Source organism: Molothrus ater, chromosome 8 (assembly GCF_012460135.2).
Source record: "Molothrus ater isolate BHLD 08-10-18 breed brown headed cowbird chromosome 8, BPBGC_Mater_1.1, whole genome shotgun sequence".
Lineage (NCBI taxonomy): Eukaryota > Metazoa > Chordata > Aves > Passeriformes > Icteridae > Molothrus > Molothrus ater.
In genome coordinates this window covers 15,235,410-15,258,004 of record NC_050485.2, presented here as the reverse complement: position 1 = coordinate 15,258,004, position 22,595 = coordinate 15,235,410, and the positions used below count along the sequence as shown (strand labels likewise).

At 36.8% G+C, this 22,595-nt stretch overlaps 1 protein-coding gene across 2 annotated transcripts in view; it reads left to right on the top strand.

Annotated features, from left to right (window-relative positions):
• The window catches only part of SHLD2 (shieldin complex subunit 2), a 30,334-nt gene that overhangs the window by 6,007 nt on the left and 1,732 nt on the right, over nucleotides 1-22,595 (top strand). Inside the window, exons 1-9 of one of the 2 annotated variants that reach the window (XM_036385922.1) lie at nucleotides 9,533-10,075; nucleotides 11,376-11,630; nucleotides 13,119-13,271; nucleotides 14,319-16,774; nucleotides 17,299-17,406; nucleotides 18,176-18,358; nucleotides 19,205-19,339; nucleotides 20,312-20,518; nucleotides 21,364-21,598. In XM_036385922.1, the coding sequence (XP_036241815.1) occupies nucleotides 15,271-16,774; nucleotides 17,299-17,406; nucleotides 18,176-18,358; nucleotides 19,205-19,339; nucleotides 20,312-20,518; nucleotides 21,364-21,598 (2,372 nt within the window). In that variant the 5' untranslated portion in view covers nucleotides 9,533-10,075; nucleotides 11,376-11,630; nucleotides 13,119-13,271; nucleotides 14,319-15,270. Of the gene's footprint in view, nucleotides 1-9,532; nucleotides 10,076-11,375; nucleotides 11,631-13,118; nucleotides 13,272-14,318; nucleotides 16,775-17,298; nucleotides 17,407-18,175; nucleotides 18,359-19,204; nucleotides 19,340-20,311; nucleotides 20,519-21,363; nucleotides 21,599-22,595 lie in introns of those variants that run through there. The other variant, XM_054515666.1, reaches the window with a different exon arrangement.

The following is a 22,595-nucleotide window of genomic DNA, read 5'->3' as shown; positions in this document are numbered from 1 at the left end:
CATGGTGTCCTAATTTGTAAGTGAAACGTACTTGGGAAAATCCTCAGTAAGTGGTACAGAGCAGTTTTCTGAGCTTCTAACTTCCTAGTAATTCTTCTGCAGAAATCAAAATATTGAATAAATTATGATAACTACTTCATGAGTAAATATTTTTAATTGCCACAAAAAGTGGTAGTGCTTATGTTTGTTAGCTTTAAAGACTTTCTGTCTCCATCTGTTTATATTTGCTGTGCATGATGACTGATGTTGCCAACTGGTTACTTCAGCTCTGTGACAGGGCAGATATAAAAAGCTCTTCATGTATACAGGAGCTGATGTCCTCATCTCTTGATTAGGCAGTTTGTAGATACAGAGAAATTGTCAGTGCCATGTTTTGGCACTGTTACTGTCAATATATTGATAATGAGTGTTGCCAGATAATTTAACTCATAAACATTAAATATGCTTTGTAGTGACTCTTATCCCTGTAACACCACTTCTTGTTTTCAGATGAGTAGGACAAAAAGTAACACTCTGGAGGCAGCAGGTCTGACCCAAAGCTTGCTGAAGTCAGTAACAAATAAATCTGATTTCATTGACCTTCCCATCAACATGGACATTCATGATAGAGGCTTTTGTGGGTCAGTGTGAAGGCTTCTCCTTTCTCAATTCCTGTATTAGTGAGAATCTGTGTAAGCAGTTGGTTTGTGTCATTGTGGCATAATCTGTGGCTTTTGATTGCTATCCTTCATTTCTAATTTAGAAGACAAAAGAGGGCGTGGTACAGTTACCCAATCCTGAAATATTTGTGATTCTCGTCTCCCTGTTAAGTGTGTTTGAAATTAGCTGATGAAAAAGCTAGTAATGGGAAAGCTGGTAGATATACAGGCATAAATCTTCCACAGATGCACTGTGACCATGCCAGCTTTGTTCTCTTAAATAAAGTTAGGGGGAAAATAAAGTACTTTAGTCAGTTTATTTCCTGGAAATTGTTTTTTAGAAAGTTCCTGTCTACTGAAGTTAACATAGCAAATATCAGTAGAAAGTGGTTTGTCAAGAGTGAAATAAGAATTGTTTGAAAGTAACATTTACAATTGAAATGGATCTTTTTTGCAACTCTTGGTGTCCTTGACTGTCTGGCTGAAAATTATACCCAAAATCTTTCCAGCCTGGAATCAAAGCATCAGAGGCTGCAAACCAGTTTTTTCTTGGTTTAATACTCAATTGACGGTCAGAAGTTGTTGACATAAACGTAGTGTGTATTGTTTAAATAACAAACATTAAAGCTCTTATGAGCTAGAGAATACTAGTCTCCTGTAGTGCTTTTGTTTGCATTTCTATTAGCAAAATCAACTTTAGCCTCTTTCACTTTGGAAGAGTGGTTATGGAAATCAAGATTGTTAAAATATATCTGAATGCTTAAATCTTCTGTGAAATATGTTGGTGGGTGAAGCCCAGATACAAAGCATGAAGAATTACCATTCAAGTTTGATGGTATAATTGAAGTTGGTATTATCAGCAAACTCCAGGAATACATTGCCTGGTATTGTTCAACACATCATGGATTTCTTGAAGGGGGGAAAAAATAGCTGGTTATGCTAGATGTAAAAGTGTATATGTGATATCTTTTCTTGCTCATCTTTCACAGACCTCAGGATTCTTCGTGGTGCCCCCTGCCTGTAGAGATCCAGCACAAAATCACTGTTGGATAGCTCATCCCAGAGGAATCTCAGAATGAGAAAATAGGTCAGAAAAGGAAATATTTCTGTTTTAATTAAATTGTCCCTCCTTGAGCACACTTGAACAATTTCTGAAAACACTGTATGGAGTTTTTCATGATTATTTATTGTCTAATCTTGTCAATGTTGGCAAGATAATGTCTAACTTACCTGTTCTACTTCATCTCTTCTGTTTTTTTCCTTTGAAAACCAGTAGGTTGAAATTAGGCTTATCTTGAAGTACTGGAAAGGGAGGGTCCCTGCATATCATTAGTAAGAGATTTTCTGGTTTCAGAAGGACTACACCATTGTGGTCTTCTGACTAAATGAGTTAAAATCACCGTGGAAGTCGTAAAAGCTTATCCTGGTTTCCTTTGTCTCATCAGTTTTCACATAAGCCTGCTGTTTTTCTTTAGTAAAGGAACACTGAATGGCAATGGAAATAATGGATGCTTTTAGATTGTTCAGTTATCATTAGAGGTCAGCTTTCTTGAACAGAGGATGCTAAGATGTTCACCTCAGGTTTTAAGGCTGCATTATCATTGTGGCATTTACATCAATGTAACATTGGGCTGCCTAAGCAGAAATTGAGCTTCTTCCTTATGTGACCAAAGCCCTCAAAGTAATAGCTGAGTAGGTGAAGGATGGAGTTAGAAGCCACTCTCCTTCACTGTTCTCTTCTCCCTAAATACTTTACCCCTCACCTGCACTGAACTCATGCTCCATTAATGTTACTCAGTTTTAGGTGCAATTTATTCTTGTTTATTAGCTGGCTAATTCAGTGAAGGTTATGTAAGTTAAAGAAGTTAATGGCCTGTTAACTTAAAGAAAGAAAAAACATCTGTTATTTGGCGAAATACTCATCTTTTTTCTCTCAGAGTGAGTCCTAAAGTCACACTAGAATACAGAATATAGGTCACTGCCTCAGGACTTAAAGTAATTCTTAACATTTTGAAAACTAAGGTGGAGGAAGGTGATTGTGTGCATGAGTTCTGAACAATATAAGGTAAGAGAGAACTTCCTTCAAATAGTGTATGAGCTTCAGGAACTAAAGAAAAGAAATAGTTATATCAGATGCCCTGTGTTTATCCTGACTTTGAATCATTTGATTATTTTGTGCTTGTAAACCAGCACCTGAGACCTCAAGTAAGGAACAAAAGCAGAGGAGGACAATAAGTCTCATATTGCAGGAAGCGAGAATTGTAGATATAGAAATCATATAACCAGGGATGATGACTGTGAAAATCTCAAGAGGTAGGGAGTGAAAAGGGTGGTTTTGTATCTTATCAAAAAGGTGAAGGATTATGCACTGGGGAATGACAGTGCAATGTTTAAGGTATGAGTATGTAAGATTCACTCACTGAGTTCTACACGTGGTTCCATGTACTGTGCAAGCAAAAGTTACTCAACTCTTTCATTGCCTCAGTTCCCATTAAAAAAACCCAGATGATAATCTATTCCCAATGCCTTAAAAATATGGGGAGGACATATTAACCTTAAGTATTGCTTGGAACTGAGCTGGTTGTACAAACTTGTAAGGTCCTCATATCTGAATTGATATAGGCCAGAAGTTAAGGAGAATGGGCAGAATGTATTCTTAAAGAGAAACTCCTGGAATTTTCTTTTCTAATAAACTCATACAGTTTTTGTCCTATCAGACTGGATTTTCTTCAAGAAATATAGAAAAGTCTTTGTTTATTTTCCAAAGTGATAAGTAAAATACTTCTTGTCATGAATGTTTATCATTTTCAGAGCATATTCAATTTACTCATTCCTAGGTACAGAAATAGTGGGGTCTAATGGAACTGCAGTTCATTAATTTTATTTTGAAGATGATGAAAAATAGAAATTATGTAAGCTTTTGCAGGTTCTGTTGAATTAAAAGAATCCAGAGAAATTAGTATAGAAGAATGAGCAGAAGTTCTCTTGGAATAACAATACCATCCATGGCTTCATCCATAAGCTACTTTAATGGGTCCATTTGGAAAAAAGGAATGGTTGTCAAATACATTACATTTATGTTTTGCCAGCAGATTTAATTTCAATTGTTTTCACACGGTATGCTTAATATGTCTGAAAAGAAGTCAGTCTTTCAGCAAAACTTCATCCAGCAAATTGCATGATGGCAGGTGAAGAGCAGGTAATATAATTTGACCTGTGGTTATATTTGGTTAGAAAAATTTCTGAAATGCTAAGGTGGAATTACTCAACAAGCAAAGAAAATAAATACTGGGGTTGGTGTGAGTTCTTTGGGAATATGCCAGTGTAGATATGATTGTGCTTTTTTTGCTGAGAATGTCAGATCAGCTTGTTTAAAGCAGTGTAGTTTCTTGAACTTAGACTTGTTTTTGTTTTCTGTTTTCCCACCCTAGATCATAAAAGAGCATAAAATTGAGATAAGATGGAGGAAGGTGACTTTATTAGCTCTCTAACTGCATGGATTGCTAATTCTAACGAACCTCTGGGGAGCACAGACTTTGCAGTTGGGCTGTTCCTGGCCTTCCTGTGTCCAGCAGAGGAGCCCCAGGAGGCAGAGCTCTGACTTCTCAGGTGTGAGACTTCCATTCTTACAATAAGCTCAAAGCCCTCATTGCATCAATGCTTGTAAAGCAGTACTAATCCCAAAGATCAGTGGCAAGCTTTCTGCCAGTAGTTCTGCTCTTGACATCTAGTTCCTGAGCTGAGAAGTCGCTGTTTAATTTTTAGAATAATGGGCTAGAACTGCTCTTGAAGTATCATGAGTACTCTTATTAATGTGAAGCATGGTGGCAAATTTCTGTCATGGAGCTGGAAAGCCAATGTAATGTGGTAAAGCCTAGATAACTTCTACATTGGAACAGCTTCAGTCCCTGCTAAACTGTATTTTGATTTATATAATATGAGCTATTGAGAATTTCAAATAATAGTTTGACCTATTTGGGTGAAGTTTCCCCACAGCTTTCTAAAATACTGATGTTGGCTGCAAGAGTGAAATTTTCATTCCTGAAAAGTGAATGTGAGTCAAGACATTTTTAAGGGGCTTTCATTTTTTTCCATATTTAAAGTCTTAAAAAGCTGGGCTCTGTTTGGAGAGGAAAAGCTTTGCATGACAGCACTGTTCTATCCAGCAGTACAGTGTCAGTGGCTTTGCAATGCAAAGCAGTGGAGAATGCTGCTGATGGACAGCTTCCTTCTCCATGTTTGCATGCTCCAAGGAAAGCTGAGATGCCCACTAAACAGTTTGTCACTTCAGAGCTGCCTGGAGAGGGGAACTGCATAGAATAGCTTCCAGGATCAGAACTTTATCCTTTTAACTTCCCTGGATAGAAAATGTGAGTGCTTGTTTTTTAAACACTGTGTTTCTCCAGTTAAAGGGATAAGCACAGGTGCAGGGACTTGAGAGCTGCTTCCCATTTGGGATTGGAATCTTTACTTCCTTCAGAGCTGGTAAAGTAAAACTTACTTGTTTGTTATATAGAGGTAGAAGTGACAAGTAACATCATAATGTATGAGGGAATTACAAATTGCACACTATCATTGCACAGTTCTTAATTCTTATTATATTACCTCTTCCCTCTTCTATATTTGCCTTTTTTAATGAGGAATGCAATTTAAGTGGACATTGTTTTGGATGTTTTTCTTTTCAGCTTCATCAAATCAAGTTGTTGCACTTGCTCATTTTGTGAAACCTTCCATCCATACCCATCACTTAGTAATTTTTTTCTCACTGTGATCAGACTGTTCAGTTTTCTGCATGGTTTTTCTGTTGGCAGCTGAAGTTCGTAATATATTGTTTATATATTGTAATGTCATAAAGCTCCTGTTGAGAGAAGTATGTTAATATTTTGATTCTCACTTGTCTCTGAATACCTTGTATTTACTGAATGAATGCTATCTTTATTTTTGAAAAGATGCCTTCGAGTATTTTTTAATCTGCTTTCCATCATAGAAAACTGAATCTCCATTTGCTGCTTTTTAGATTTGTGCTGACAAATATGATGTCTTAGTGGTTTAGTTTCATGTCTTTTATTTTTCTCAAATTTTTCTTCTGCTCCAGTCTTTCATAATGGCTTGCAATAACTGTTGCCATACCTCACTTAATGTTTTTTATAAGCACGTGACTCCTAAACTGGCACTCATTTAGATGATATGTTAGTTTGACCTGCAAGATAAAGTTTTGATATAAAATGTAATGTTAACATATTTGTAGTTCTTGGAATGCAATGTCAGGTAATTCAGAGCATTAGCCAAGGTAGAACAAACTGTACTGCTTTCTGAATTCCTGTATCTCTGGTCTGTTGTAAAGATTACAAATCTCTAGAGAAAGATAATGGATCACATGTTGAGTGTAATAGCTTTTTGGATTTTCTGCTTTATCTGCTAATTTTAAAGTCTTTTAAAGTAAGCTCACATAAACAGATTTTAATGTGAAACTTACTGGAAGGGAAGCCAGTATGTATTTACTGTCATATGCTCAATACTACCAAAGCTGTTCGCTTACATTCCATGTGCTTCCTAACACAAGCAAGTTTAACCTGGAGTTACTCAAATCATTAGCTGGATACAGAGAGTATTTTGATGTGGAATGGATTGCAAATGCCTTGTGTTTCTTCACCTCTTAATTTTCCTCTTTGGTGTTTCTACAGAATGTACAATTCAGGTGCATGTGTGTGGCACTAAAGCACCACGAGTCACACGGAGCAGTAGATGTCCTTGTGTAAATGATGTCACTTGACAGGGAGTAAGGGTGGGTTACTAAACACTCTTCAGAGCCCCCTTAGTACCAAACTCCTTTGGGGGTTGGGGCATTAAATAGAACTCATGTTAAAAAGATAGATTTCTAACATTGGCACTGTCGCTTCTGTTCTATGTGAAAACTTCCTGCTAGTGTTTTTTCAAAAAATATTTTGAAGACTTCTGTGATTTTAGCTTTGTATAGCAGCTCACATGGTTTTCTGGATAAAGAATATGCTAATATACTAGTAGCCAATATTGGCCTTGTATACATCAGTCCTATTGTTTCTATTCTAGTGAAGATCGAGTATAGAACTTGCAACACCTGGCAGACAGAAAAAGAATTGCATTTGCAAACAGGATTGCAGTTCCAATACAGAAGGTGTTAAACCATGAGGTGACCATTTCTTTATAATCTCTACTCTCTTTGCATGATATTGCAGAAAGAAGCAATTTTTAGGTTTACTTCAGATGGGAGCAGCTTCTGCATGAAAACAAATGAATAAATAGATAAATCTCTTTCGTTTCCATCCTTAGCTCTTCATACTTCACAGGAGCTTTGGAAGTTAAACAACTTAAAATTTCAGAGGCACAACTTATGTAGTACTGCAAGTAATAAAAACATTTAAGTTACTGAATCAAAGGCAGCTGAGTGAAGCTACACAGCAATAGTAGCACAGTACATATAATAAATGAGGTATTGCCTCAAACATAAACTGAAGAAAATGATGTGCTTTGACTGAGAGCAAAGGTACAAGAAGGTTTTTACCAGTGGTTATGCAGCTGTGCCCTGCTGCCTACACACTATGACTTGGAACAGTAGAGGGAGACCCAGGATGATCTGTTACATCATACCTCGAGTTTTTTGATTTTTCTTGAGGTGTTTTCAGACAACTGAATTACAGTGGAAAAGGGTACAGCCCACATCAGTGTTTCTGACGTTTAATTAGTGCACTTCATTCACATTTTGTTGAATTGTGATGATTTCCTTTTTGGGGCACAGTAGGATAGAAACTGTGATCTACCATTTTTTGAAGTATAATCAAAAGTCAAATTACTTTTAATAAATAGTCAAAGTGCATTGCTGTCCTTAAGTCTGAGAGAAAAGCTACCTCTTTGAAATAAGGAAATTTGCATCTAAAAGGCACCTTTGGCTCAGTCAGCTATGTTGATAGTTACTCAGTGTTACCTGTTCCCTGTTAAAGCTTAACCAGTTTGCTAAACTAACATCCATCTAACCATTGAAATGTAAAGGCTTATATATTAAAAAGCTAATGCTAATTTTCTTTATTAATCATATCTTAATTTTTTTCCTAAATAAATGCCAGAAGACTTTAAAACTTTGTTTATGTTTCCAGAAGATTCACTGTAGTTCTCACTCACTTAAATAATCTGAATTTTTTGTCCTGTTTTCGTGCAGTGCCCTAGTAAATTAACAACTTTACTACTTACTGGAATGGCCATGGAAGAGTGCTTGACGTTCATAGAGTTCTGCAAAGAAGGTGGTAGGGGTGTTTCTTCTGTGGCCACAACAAGGAGCCAGTGTGGGCAGTGAACCATCAGTGATCTTTGTAATGCTCTTCACCAGTGTACAGAGACAGTTTGGCCCAAGTCTGAAGGTTATGTTTCCTTAAGGGAGCTTTATCTCTTAAAAAAATCTTAAACCTCATAACTTATAGATAGAAGATCAAATCCTTTTCACTTACAGCTGAAGTGTATTCTTGGGGTGTGTGCAAAAGGTAAATATTAACATAATCTTTTGCCTTTACAAGAACTGAAATTCTAGATTTGGATATAAAAGTCATTACTGTCATACTAACATGTAGTTAACATCTCTCAAGAGTTTTGTTTAAATGACAATGCTCACATCAAAACCATGTGTTTGAACTTTTCTTTTGAGACACTGATTCTGTAGAAATGTGTAAAGCCAGCTTTCATCTTCCTGAGATATGGAAGTACTGAGGAGATCAGCTGTTGATTGGACTGGATTGCCAACTCCTTTGAACCTCACAGAATTACACTAAAGATGCCACATAAAGGATGTAGCTGCACACTAGAGGCACAGATAAAATGTGCACAGTGTGGCTTGGCATGGGGAGGGAATTTAATAGCTCTGGTGCCATAGGTTTAGTCCTGACAAAAGGTAATTGCTGCCATTCTTGTTTGCAGCAAGGTTAAATGTTTGCTCTTCTGGAGGGATCCTCTCTAGGCAGTGATGAAGTAAATGAAGTCATGATTGAGCTATTGCTCTAAAAGTGTCTTCTGGGCTTGTATGGCACCTGTAATTTTGAACAGCCCTGAAAAATGACTTGATGTAGTGATGACTTGTGTGCTCTAATGTGACTTCTTGGAGTGAGTGACTGATTTTTTCAGTTGACAGACAGTGAACTTGAATTGTTTTGTGATGCTGACAAATGAGAAGTATCCCACTTGTCTTAAAGGCAAGAGGAAGTGCATCTTCTGTTCAGGTCTATTGCTAACTTAACCACTTGTGGTGGGGAGTGAAAGACATTTTTCTGGCACTAGCAGATTACTTACATGGAAATAAAATAGATTATTTTACATAGTAAGCTTAAGAATTACACCTTTTCAACACCCTGTGTCCCACAGTGCAAAAGCAAAAGGACAGTCTTACCTATGAATGTTGCCCAAAACAGTGACAGTATCCCATTTTTTACTATGAATGTGCAGTCAGCATCCAGGTCTTCATTATAAACCTCATCTTTTTTGAGCAAGGCTTTTGTAAAGATGGGAAAATAATATTGGTGGCTTTTAATTTTAAATATTTCTTATATATATATTTATCTTCTCATCCTAATAAGTGAAATCTACCAGCAGTTAATCTGATGGAGATCAGGCTGTTATGATGTTTCTTTGACCAGTTACCTTGCTTTCATCTTTGGTCCTGTATTGCTTTATCCACCTCTGTTTGTCAGGTTTCAGTCCCAACATAGATTTTCATTGGTAATGATACCTGTGGAAAATTTTCTGCAAACTAAAAAAAGCCCCAATGATGCCATTCTAATATTGAGAGGTATTTTAATATGCTGAAATATATGGAACAATATCTTTCTTGACAGAGGGTATAGCAGTTAGTTGTTTCAATAGTTCTCAGAAATAAGGGTTTGGGGAATGAGTGTTCTTCAACTAAACGTGCATGGCACATTTGTGTATCTTTGACCTTTTACCTTTATCTTTCTTTTCTACTCAAAAGGTCAGTGTTCTCTAGAACTTTTGACTTCTTTTGTTTGTAGCAGCCACTGGATGCTCATATCTCCTTAATTATATGTTTTTGTGTATTGCAAAAGAAAAATCAATAAATAGAATTTACTTAAGGGGCCATCTTGAAAGGCACAAAGGCTGTGAGGCAGGAATTATCAAGTTAATCACAAAAGCCTGCCACCTTTACTCCAATTTTCAAACACAATGAAGACTATCTCAGTGGCTGAATTGGAAGTGTACAATTAGTGTTCAGATTTTTGCATCATTTGATTCCAAAAATAATAATGGTAAAATAAAATGGCTGATGCAACTGCTCAGTAGATGCCTTTTCTATATGATCCAAGACTGTATTTACAGAAGAAATGTCTTCATTTCAGATCCAGGGAAATATTTTCCTTCTAGAGCACAACTTTAGAAACCACAGGCCCTGATCCTGCTGGCAAGTAGGTACACATTAAATATTAGCAATAGCAATGCCATTTGATTGCTTGCCTTCTTTTTGTATAATAATAGTTATGAAGAACAACTTGCCTCTTCTTACTCAGTATTTTACATTTTTTTTCAGTGTTAGGCTATAGAACTGCTTAGAACCTTGATTTCTAGTTTAAATTATTTCCCTGCTGCTGCAGGAGTATTTAGGAAGGTTTCTGTTGTGTTACCTATACCATAAGTGTTCTCTATTCTAAAAATCATCTTGTTACTTAAAGTGCTCCAAATAAGGAAACAAAAAGGATACCTGGTGTTTTATGGCTAGGTATTGCTGAGTACAGGTTTTCTGTACTTGTAAACCAGCTGTACCTGTCTTGAGTCCAAATGGTATTGTGGTCCTCTGGTAATAGACAGTGAGAAGAACTAAATACTGGATGCTGCTATTTAACTTCAATAGTAGGTACTAATAGAAGTTATTTTATGGTCAATAATAACCTAAGTACCTCATTTAGAAGTAACTTTATACTTATTACAGATACTGCTGTATGCAAATGAAGGTTTGTGATTTTTCATCAATTTTGATATCAGCTAGCAGGGTTCTTGCTATACCACCAGGTCTGGTTGACAGCAGCCTCTGTGCACAGTATTCCATGTGCTAACAGTGTTACTGTGTGAGCCCAATGATCATCCTGGTGTAAAATTGCATTGGTTAGACAGGGCAGTTATGGACAGGACTACAGTCTTTACCTGAAACCTTGTATGAAAATTCAGATAAAAGGTATTTGGTGCTTGTAACAATCACCAAACAACAGATAACAGAAATAAGACCTGTTCTGTTCGTTTCCCCAGTGGAGCATGTGTATGTGTGTGTTCTCCCACATCTGTGTTCCCTTGAGTTCTTGTTTGGTGCCACCAGCCTGGGCTACTGCAGCTCACGTCAGTAAATCTCCTTGAGCTGCCATTCACTTACACAGAGCATCTTCTTGAAGCCCACATGATGCATCCCTCACTCTTATGTAGAGTGAGTTTGCTTCAGCTACAAGGTGCTTAGCTTGAGTTCTGTCAGTTTTTATTTGCCAGTGTTCCTCTCATTATGTATTTGGACCAAGCTTATTGATTTAGCAGATAGGTGCTGTTGCTGGTGTATTGATTCACTTGCAGTGCCAGCAGGAGTTGTTGGCAGAAAGATCTCCCTTCTTTTCTTGCACAAGTTGCAAGCAAATATGTAATGGCATTCCTCACTATTCCAGAGTTGTTTCAGTTTCTAAGTGTATGAAAATGTTACTACACTGCTTGCTGTTTCTTCTTTCAAAGTTGCTGTACAGCTGCAGTACCTGGATTTTTAAAAAGATCACGTTGAATTTTGGAGGGAGACTTGAGCAGCATGGTGAAAGCACCAGAAGAGTTTCCTGTGATGGAAACAGAATTCTGCATCAAGAAGTTTTTCTGGTTTCCCTTTGGTTGGCAACTGTCTTAGTAGCTTTTCTACTCCGCAATCACATGGATTAAGTTGTTGAAAAAACAACCCTGCAGCTTGAATTGAACTGAAAAGGAATACTCTGAAGATGGGTATGAATAATTCAGTTCCCTCTGTTGTAAGGTAGATGAATCAATCCTTTAATTTTTTATACTACATGTAGGAGGAGTATAAAGTGAAGTATGTGAATAAAGGAGGGTAAAGTCCACAACAGAAATTAAAATTTAGAATTTAAGAAATATCGTACTTGATGTATTTATTACTTACTTTATTACCAGCTTTTCAGCAGGGAAAGGACAATTATAATGTTTTCTTGCAAATTTTAGGGGTCAAGTCATTAACCACTTACCATTTAGGATGTTCATCATTAAGCTGCAGCAAATCAAAGCAGGAAGATAAAAGAATACACTGTTTGTCTCCTAAAACTTCAGTGTTCCTAGAGGGGAAAGTACACTTTTGCATTATATTGGTATAGTTGTCTTCTGATGCATTACTGTCTTTCATTTCTGTAATTTTATTTGTAGTTTGAAACTTTGTAGTGTGTAACAGACATAAAGAAACTCTTAACTGGAGGTTGAATTATTGTGGTTTACTTTTAGGGTACAGGGCTTGAGTAAGGACTTGATGAGGCTGTTTAGATGTAACTTCTCAGAACAGAGATCAGGCATGTGGCTACTGTGAATATTCAGGAATTATAGGAAGCTGAAGCTGTGTCACCCTCTTAAATTACCTTGGCTTAATGCTTAGTGATTATCATGGTGAGTGAATACTATTAATGAGTAGAAAACTATGGAATAAAATTGAGTATTTTTAGGGTATTTTTGGGATACTTTAAAGTTGTGTATGTAGCATCAGAACATTTCTAGAGCGAAGAGGATTTTTAAAGCTATTTTTAATTTTATTCTATGTGCAGCAGATCACTAGAGATTAACAATCTGTTAATGACAGTTTGTTTTAAAAACATTTAAATTTAGAATTCCTGTCTTACTGTTTAGATTGGAGGAAATACACTATATAGCATAATATATTTCTGTCTATTAAACCTCAGTTGCAGTGCCTTGCAAATGTAAAACTTGCTGATGTAGTTACTGTTTTTTAATAGATCATTGACCCGTCAATCAGACTCTGACCATTTCAGAGATAAAAAGCTTGGCTTTCATTGGCTGCTAGGAATAGAGCACCTTTCCACAAATTAGGAAATGGTGTAATAATTAACAGGTATAATGGATATGTGCATTCAGGTTTCAGTTGTATCTTCATGAGTTTTAGCTCTTGTTATCTTTTGTGTAGTTAGTTAAGCCACTGTCTGCCCACAGATAACTACAGTATAAAATGGGGGTTTCTTTTGTGGCCGTAGAATTTTACTAAAATAATTGATAGGTTTTTTGCTCACCTTGTAAAATATGAAGTGTATTGTTCTTTCAGACTTTTATTTATAACAAGGTGTAGAACTTCACTAACAAAACTCATTAAGTGGGTAATAATTCCTTCTGAAGCAGCAAATCAACAGTTCTTTAAACAATTTTGTGTACAGGGAGTTTAGGTAAACTTTAATTTTTTTTTTTCTTTCTAATTTACAGACTCAAAATGATTTTAGGTACTGGTGATTCCTGGTACAGGAAGGAGTTTGACATCTTTGACTCAAAAAGTCACTTGGAAATTGCCAAAACAGGTTAGTAGTGAACCTATTACACGAATCAGAAAGTTGGCAGAGGTCATTTACCATTTCTAAGGTAATTTATGTTTTGAAAATATAGGCTGTATTTTAATTGCAAACATTCATTAAACAACATCAAGATTCAATTCCTTTGGTGTGATCATAGAATCATAGAACAGCTCAGGTTGAAAAGGCTCTTAAAAATCATCAAGTTCCAAACCCTGTGCCATGGGCACGTTTCATTAGCCCAAGTTGCTCAGGGCCCCATGTGGCCTGGCATTAATGTACTGGCACTGCAAAATGTGAATCAGCGAAGCAAATCCTAAGTTTAGAGAAGTTACAGAACTGGAAAATTAAGGAAAACTTTCTGAATTTTTGTGCAACTTATAAACCACTAAACATGTCAACAAGCAAAAGAGAAGTGATACTTAAAATGAGGGGCTGATAAATTACTATATAACTGGACATTTACTAAGTTCATTTGAACTGATGGTAACATTTTCTGTTTGTCACAGATCTGTTACTGAGCTTTTTACATCATGTATTGGTAGCCTTTTATCTACAAAGCTTATTAACATCACTTCTTTGAGGATTCAACCTCACTGTCACTTTGCTTAGTCTTTCCCTTACCTGATCCACTACTTCAGTATTGACCATAAATTCTGTTCTTCTGGTTATTTGTATATTACCATTCTTTATAAAACTCAAAGCTTTCACAGCTTTGGGTATTGTCCTTTAAAAGTTACCATTTTCTGGGACTAAATTTAAATGTACAACTGCAGAAGTTTGGACACTCCAATGTTTTAAGTGGTATTTATTTTGTTATGAGCATAAAAGTGACCAATACTAGTCTCTGAGTTTTGTAGCTTCTTTGTATTCTGCCCTATCTTCTTTTAGTGATTGTATATTGCTTTTCCAGTGACAGCAATCGTGTACCAGAGATCACTATTCTGTGATGTTTATGGTTTTTCCATGTTACAATGAGCCTTGTGAATGTGCAGATTTATTGACCCCTAGTGGGGTTGTTAGGAAAATGGTTGCTAATTTAATTAGTGCTAAATGAAAAATTTGCATATTTTTCAATGCTGCATTTGTTTCAATGGTCTTTTTCTTCTATTTACAGCTGGATTAGCTCTTGAATTTTTTCTGGTGTTCTCTACATCTGCAGAATTGCCTATTGAAGCAACTTCTCTTAGCAACAGCACTCCCAAAACAAGTAGCTGTAATCACATTTTAAGGAACAGTCGTAGCTGTTTCTGCATATATTAAAATTATAATTATAGAGCAGAAATTTAAAAAATAAAAGGTCATCTTTTTGTGTGCTGTGTAAGTGGGCTGATTTTTAATTAGCTAGAAAAGCTAGTAATTTCTTGAGTAGTTTGATACTACATAAATGAATTAAAGCAAATCCTAAATCACCTGCTCAAGCTTTACTGACCTCTTAGTGGTTATTAAATAATTATTATTTATCAGTAATAGCCTGAAACAGTAGTTTCATGCCAAAACAGCATGTAAAATATTGCATTCCAGGCAAACTTTAATTTTAAATAGCTCTAGTGTTTTAATCATTTAGTTGAAACTGATTTTCTGGGAGATGAAATGATCTCCTAGCTATGCTGTGAAGATTTCTTACATTTATTTCAGATGAGTTTAAATCAAGTACTGAATAGTGAAGTCACATTTGACTGTTTGATTAGCAATAGTAAATGAAGACAAATAGGTCAATAATTAAACTTAATTTTAACTTCCCTATATTGTGTTTCTGTGTATCAGAATCAGAAACTAGGTGTGGCTGTAAATTTCTTTTTCTGTGCAAATTTGACAGAAATAAATGCTGAATATTTCTAAAATAAATTCCCTTTTTTAGATTTTGTACATCTATTTTTATAGGCTTGAAGCAGTTAAGTAGTGTTTTTACCGGTTAAACTATGAAAAACTCCCATGAATTTTAGGTGGTTTTAAAATTGCAAAGGAAAAGTAAAATCCTCTTTTTTTTGCATCTGCTGATATTTATTATTATTGTGCTTATTGCATAAACCACATTATTTAAAGTCAAACTTACACAGCAGTCAAAAATGTCAAAAAGACCTCAAATCCATATTTTTGTGGGAGCACCAAGTATCCCGAGGCCACGGGAGGGGTTGGAGCAGAGCTCAGCCCCTGCTGGTGAGCGATGGAAGGAGCTGCGCTGTTTGTGTGACAGCCCTGGCCGTGTTCCTGGGAGGCTCCGGGCCGCTGCTGCCCCCGCGGTGCCCCAGGCAGAAAGCTCTGCACCCACAGGGGTCCCCACCAGTGGCGACAGAGCTCAGCAGGGCACGTTCATGGCAAAAGAAGGAAAAGATCTGCCATCTCCTGCCCCTGTGGCACTAACTTGTACCTGCACACCTAAAAAGATCACAGGTTTAGCTTGCTCTGATTGTCATGAACCCAAAGATAGATTTACACCTGCAGATGTAAATCAGGCTGCAGATCAGCACCTGCCCCAGGGCTGTGCAGAGTCAGCTGGACAAGAGAAACCATCAGGTGCCTGCTGCCCAGAGCTCACTGAGACAAAAGCCTGTCCTTCAGAAGTTGACAGAACTGACATTTCTGCATTGCTTGCCAGCACTGAGCAGGTCAGCATCCATTTACAGTCTGTGGGACTTCAGGCAGCTCACAGAACTGAGCATCATGAACATCTAAGGCAATGTATGGATGTGTTTTTCCAAGAAGCTCAGGAGTCCAAAGCAAAAGAACCAAATGACTGTGCAAACTTTGCAGTGTCAGCAGACACTGAGTTTCGTAGTGTAGTGACTTCGAGTCGGGTGGCTGTTTTTGCACAGAATGAGATGCAGGAAAGTATTGTAAAACTATCAGAAATAGAAGCAGGCAAAAAAGCTGAAGAAGGACACTATGGTCACTTCCAATGTGATTCTGGTGTTGGAACATGTACTACTACTGTTACTGAAAATGAATATGAGGAAGAGGATGCAAGTTCTCTTGAACTTTTCAGTTCTGAGGATGATGGGGAGAATGTTTTGGTTAAAGCTACAAAACAGGAAGAAAGTGCTCAGGAAAATGCAGAAAAGTTTCAAGAACCTAATGTTGCTGCTGAGCAACTTGTAAATGAAATCCATATTGAGCCATTGAGCTCTGGAGTACTGTGCTCTCAAGGGAACTGTTCTCACAAGAACTTTTCTAAAAGACCCCGCAAGCATGAAGATTCCCTTCATCTTTCTCACTCAGCATTTAGAAGACAGCTGAAATCCAAGAGAGCTAAACTGAATTCTTCTCCACCTGGTTCTGGGTTGAGAGTGGATCCAGACAGGATGGCAGAGTTCAAGAAACTCCAAAAGAAACTCTCACTACTTAAGAATTGCTGCTGCAAAAATCAAAAGTACAATATTTTGGTTGCAGTTGTACATCCTTGTCATATCAAAGAAGTACAGAAGAAGACTAAACCAAAATCTTCATGTAAAGTTCCTGTGGCAACAATTGTTGTTACTGACCAGTCAGAAATTGAGAGAAAGGTGGTGCTGTGGCGTGGTGCTGCATTTTGGTCCCTCACTGTGTTTCCTGGGGATGTAATACTGCTTACAGGTGAGAGTTCTTTTGTTTGCCTTTTTAAAATATGGATCTTAAAAATGCCTGCTTAAAATAGAAGGATGTAACAAATAATTTGGAACTATAGCTAAACATTTGTATGTTGCTTTCTTACATCACTTACATTACTGAGTTCTCAGTCATCCTGCCAGTGCAGCGTTGACTGTTCCATGGAAGTTTGCCCTCAGACACAGCCATGGAGAGTCAGGGCTATTCTGTAAGGTGTCAGTGTTTTAAAACAGTTGTTCTTGAAAAGTACAAGTGCTGCTACAAACCAGACCTAAGCAGTGTCTGCTAGGAGGCTAATGAGTTTAAGAATTACATCAAACTGAGAAAATTTTACCAACTCATTGTAAATGGTGTTGGTAGATTAAAATAAAATAATCACTGCATTTCCAAGTGTTCTCTTTCAAACCCTGTGCTTTACACATCTCTATGTAAGACAGTTATATAGTCAAGAGAAATATTATACACTTCATTATTGTTGACATGTGAGTTGATAAAGTTGTTTTTTCTTGCAGATATAATAATGTCTGAGAATCCTTGGTGTGGAGAGGTCATGCTTCAGTCAACATTTACCAGTCAGTTATTGAATCTGGGGAACTGCTCAGCTCTCAAGACAGAAGAATGTAAGATTGTAGTGCATAAGTTGCCATGCAAATCACAGTAAAAGAGCCATTTCAAGTACTCCATTTTGATGGCAATGCCTCACACATAATATAAAATAGAAATGTGTGTAACTGAGAGGTACTAAACACAATAGAAAAATATGACAGGAACACCTGAGCACAAGATGTGGACATGACATCAGATAGGCATGTGGAGATCATCATAAAGTTTGGTGGTTACCACTCTGAACTCAAAAAAAAAAATTAGTTTAGTTTAGGAAAGAGCAGTTATCCCAGGACCTGTCCATGTGATGTCTGAGATTGCATGAGGATTCAATTTTTTGCAAAATGGAGTAAGTGGATCCAAAGTGATTAATTGCAGGCCATGGAGGGTTGGAGACTGAGGGGAAAATACTGTGGAAGTATCACCATTGTTCTTCCTGTCTTTGTGATGTCCAGTATTGTAAAGCCAGCTCTTAAGGCAGATTCTGAGGTCAATGATCAAGAACAGCTTTCTTCTTACCAAGCTATGGTACAAGGTTTTTTTGGTGTATTTTAAAGTATTGCACTTAGCTGAACTTCATTTGCCTCCTCTTGATACTACCCTGAAGTGCAGTTAAAATTTTACCTTAAATTTTTAAAATTTTTTTAAAAAAATTTACCTTAAAATTTTTCTAAAACTGTTCTGATTTTTTCACTGTTAACATGTTCCAAGTCACAAGTTTTACACTTCTAAGCATAAAAAGCAGTATGTGACTTTGCCTTTTTTCCATATAAATTTATCCTCTAGTGGATGATGCTGTTCTGCATGGCTTATTGGCATACATATCATCAGAATTCCCACACTTCAGAGACATTCCACAAAGACAAGTTCAGAGACTGGATGATGTTCAGTATGTGCAGCTAGATCAGCTCCAGCCCAATGTTTTGGTGCACTCAGTCCTGAAAATTATCAATATTTCTGTGTTAACAGGTAAGTTAATTCACTGGACTTCAACTTCTGCAGTAGCTGGAACTTAAATAGTAATTTTGTAAGGCAAAATGTTTCTCACTGCTTGATTTCAAGCTTTGCACAAAAATTTGATCACATTGCACTATCATCTTGAACTAGTAAGATACAAATTTCTACCCACATCATCAATAGCATGTTTATTAGTTTTAAATGCAGAATTTTGAAGATAAAAGCCTTCATCATTTGCTCTAGTAAATCTTGGAATTAGGTATTCCATCCAGGTGTTCTTGTTGAAAAATTATTTTTGAAAAATGCTGTAGTTTTAGTGTGGAACTGTAACAGACATGCAGTGTCCTGGATAAGAGCTGTGTAGAGGTTTGTATGTACTGTTACTAATAGTTTTAGTGTGCCTTGTACACCTTGTGCCCATAGTTTTCTTTTATGTGAAAACTTGTAGTGAAATGTTTCTTCCACTGTATTCTACAGAAGTTATGGGAACTTCCAATTACAACAGTTGCTGAGAGATTGAGTACAATTTCTTTCTACTCAGTACAAGTAGGAGGAATGGGAGCTGAAAGGTGCTCAGATACTTCTGCTTCAAAGGGAGTTGTCCAGTTACTGAGTATTTAGATGGATAAAAGTTAATTAATATACTTTATGCACTCCCTCAAACTAGATTCCTGTTGCAGAAGAAAGCAGGTTATTTTCTGTCCAGAAGAAATTGTAGGTGTATTCTTCTTTGCTTTTAATTGTAGCATAAAATGATTTATATTTATACCATGATTTCACTGTAATACTGAGGCACGTGGGGTTTGTGTGCTTATATGCTTTTCACTGTACAAGTAACGTAATTTCAATTCTTACCAGAATCTCTGTACAGCTACAGAGGTGGCAGCCAAAGAAAAATTATTCTAACAGTAGAACAGAACAGAGATCAACACTACAGGATGGTTCTGTGGGGAGCAGGGGCTGCCTGGTACCCCCAGCTTCAGAGGAAAAAAGGTAAGGTTCCTTGTACCTATGGGTAGGTCTGAAAGGATTTTTGTGATGCTCTAAGTGCCTTTTAAGTATTCAGCTGGTAACATTTATCCATTCAACCTTTCAATACTCCCCTTGGAGGGATAATGTATTTTGTGCTAATTCTAACATCATCTCTGTTTAGAAGCAGTGCCATCAGTAACAGAATTTGATTGCACTTCAGAACACTGAGAAGGCATAAATATTTAAAAACTTCAATCTATATACAAGATGCACTTACTTATATAGTGCCTGGTTATGTAACTGTAAAAAATCCATGAGTGTTAACTGTGTTACCAGTTTTGCTGGGTCTTCCTTATCATTGTCTGGTGTAGCATGAATTGCTGGGTTTTTCCTACTCCTTTTATCATTTTCTGCTTTCCACTTTACTCATGTCAGGCTTTATATCCTGATGGTCTTGAGAACAAGTCCAGGTAACTAAGTAGAAGCATCTCTTCTACTTAGAATGACAAGAATTACATGTGACTGTGCAGTGACTACTACCAAACTTTGATTTATTCCTAGTCTTGTTCTTTTAAGAAAAGTTAAACTAGGTTTATGTTAAATTGAAAATTCTGGAGATGGAAGATTAAAAACATTAATCACATTAAAATGGAAGTTGATTAATAACATGAAGATTTTTTTTCTCTGAGACATTGCCAGCATTAGTGCTGACAACAAATTTCAGAGCTGGTTTCTTTTTCAAAATGCTCAGTTGTCGTGACAGCTGAATTTGGTAGAGGTGAAATGAAATTTCTGTTATGGGAAACAACTCATGCAAAGTTTATAGGGAAAGGAAGAACCTTACATGTCATCACACTTAAAAGGAAGTTGCCAGAGCTGGCTATGTGAGAATGTCTTCTGATTTGTTTCTCAATCTTGTACGTGACCTTGGCTTTCTGTAAATTAACCACAGTACAGAAAATAAACTCTTCTGTTTGCTTTTTTGTTCTGTAGACCACATATGGGCTTTCAAATACCTTTTGGTCCAGTGTAGTTCTGTCTCAGGTGACCTGGAACTGCACACTACTCCATGGTCATCCTATGAGTGCTTGTTTGATGATGACAAAAGGGCAGTTGAATTCAAAGAAAAGTTTCAGAAAAGCCAGACATCCCTCATGGAGTTGACAAGGCTCTCGGCGCTCCTGGAAGAAAAATGCTCAGGTAAATGTTATCCACAGCTCTGTAATGTCTGTTGTGCCATGCACAAGTAGGCAGAATAGATGCTCTCATGATGAGGTAAGATGGTTGTTTTTTTAAGGTAGCCCAGGTCTGGGTCTGAATTTATTCTGGAGGCTGCTGCCCTGTACTTGGCCAAACTGAATGCAGCCTTCATCCCATGAGCCCAGCAGAGGGATAGGTGTGATGTGTGCTGCCGTGCAAAGGCAGCTTCAGAACACAGAGCGAAATGCTGACTTTTGTTATCCACACCAGCCAGTCATGATGTGACTAATGACTGGAAGTTTATCAGTGTTTCTCAAAAACGGGAACTCTCAATAGCTACTGCTATTGAAAACTTCTTACAAAAGGACAAAGAAGACATTTTACACAGTCATCCTTTCCCAGATAAGCCTAGAAGATGGCTATGGGTGGTGTTAAATGCTAGGAAGTCATTAAAGCTGTTCTTGCAGCAGTTAACTCTAGTTTATATATAAATAATGAAAAGCTAAGTCATTAAAGCTGTGCTTTTCAGTGTCTTTGAAACAGTGGGAAGAAAATCACTTGGAAATTCTTTGCACAATTTTGATCTCTTATTCAGGCACCTTCTGTAGTGGCATCTACTGATATAGTACCTGAAAATGTAGTTCTTTTGTACATTTTAAAATAATATTTAGCCACCAAGATTTTTCACTGAATAAAATACCTCTAAAAATTTGAGCATGTGTTAACAAAGGGGGAAGAAACTGAGAAAGTTCTTGATAGCAATTTTGGTTTCTAATCAGCTGTAGCCATTGATTTCGCTTTCAGTTCTAAATAAAGCTTAATTCATATTTGAATTGTTTTTGTAGGAGTGGTCCAAGTGAAAGCCCATATCTTGGAATTGAAGTTTACCATTTCCACTGGTCAGTACAAGCAATTCATCTTCTCTGCTGACACTTCACTGGAATGTGTTTTGGCTTCTCTGCCTATGATCACATATTCAGGTTGTGCCAAATGTGGTTTGGAACTACAGGCAGATGAGAACATGATCTATAAGCAGTGTATTAGATGTCTGCCATACAGCAAAGTAAAAACATTCTACAGGTAAACGAAATAAAGTAATGTGTATTATTAGGGAGGTAAACTTTCTCCATTTTAATTACCCCCATATCTAAAATTCTTTGTTTAAGGTGTGGTTAGCAATCCCTGTCTCTCCAATGAATTTTCAATTTGTTGTTCTTGAATTGCTGTATTATATTGTCATTATTTATACACGATATTCTTAGTTTGAATCTAACTTTTTAATTTCTATGAATACTATCATGCAGGAATGATGTTTACCCAGTACTGTGTCAGATAAAGCTGAGGTGGAGAAGAAGCTTGAGGACCAAAGGAAAACTCCTTGAGAATCTTGTTCCAGCCTAAATCTGAAATCACGTGCATGCAGAACCATGTTTTTAAACGGATTAGTCAGTTTCAGCTGTGCAGAAATAATATTGGCAAATGTTTTCAATAAACATTCTGGGAGAGCAGAGATAGTGAGTTATCACCAGATGGCACTGTGGGACACATATAGTCACACTTAGAGAAAATAAACTAAGTGGATCCAGTTGATGTAGGTACATCTTTATTGACTAATTGTTCAATTCTCACATTTATCTTGGGCTTTTGAAATGGAGTTTTCATTGTGACTAGAAAGACATGTAGCTAGAGAATGTTTATTGAGACAACCATGGATGTGATAGAATTCTAGAATATGTAAATTTCCAATCTAAATTTTTCTCAAATTCTTTCTAAACTCTTCCATAATGAGCTTAATGAATCATTAACTTAAATACTATTACTTAATGAACTAGGACTTAAATATCCTATTTATCTAACCAGGCAGTGACTTAGTATTTTTCCTCTAAGCAAAATAGTCTTGCATCTTTATGTGCTATTTGTTTTCCTGTGAGGAAGGATTAAGTGCAAAAAGGTTTTTTCCTTAACTGAAAAGGTTCTGCCAGTCTTTCATAAGACTATGAAATCTCAGTGGGCATGAAGGACCTCAGTTTGCTCCTGCACAAAAGATGGTGGAAAAATTATAAGGATTTCCAGTGTT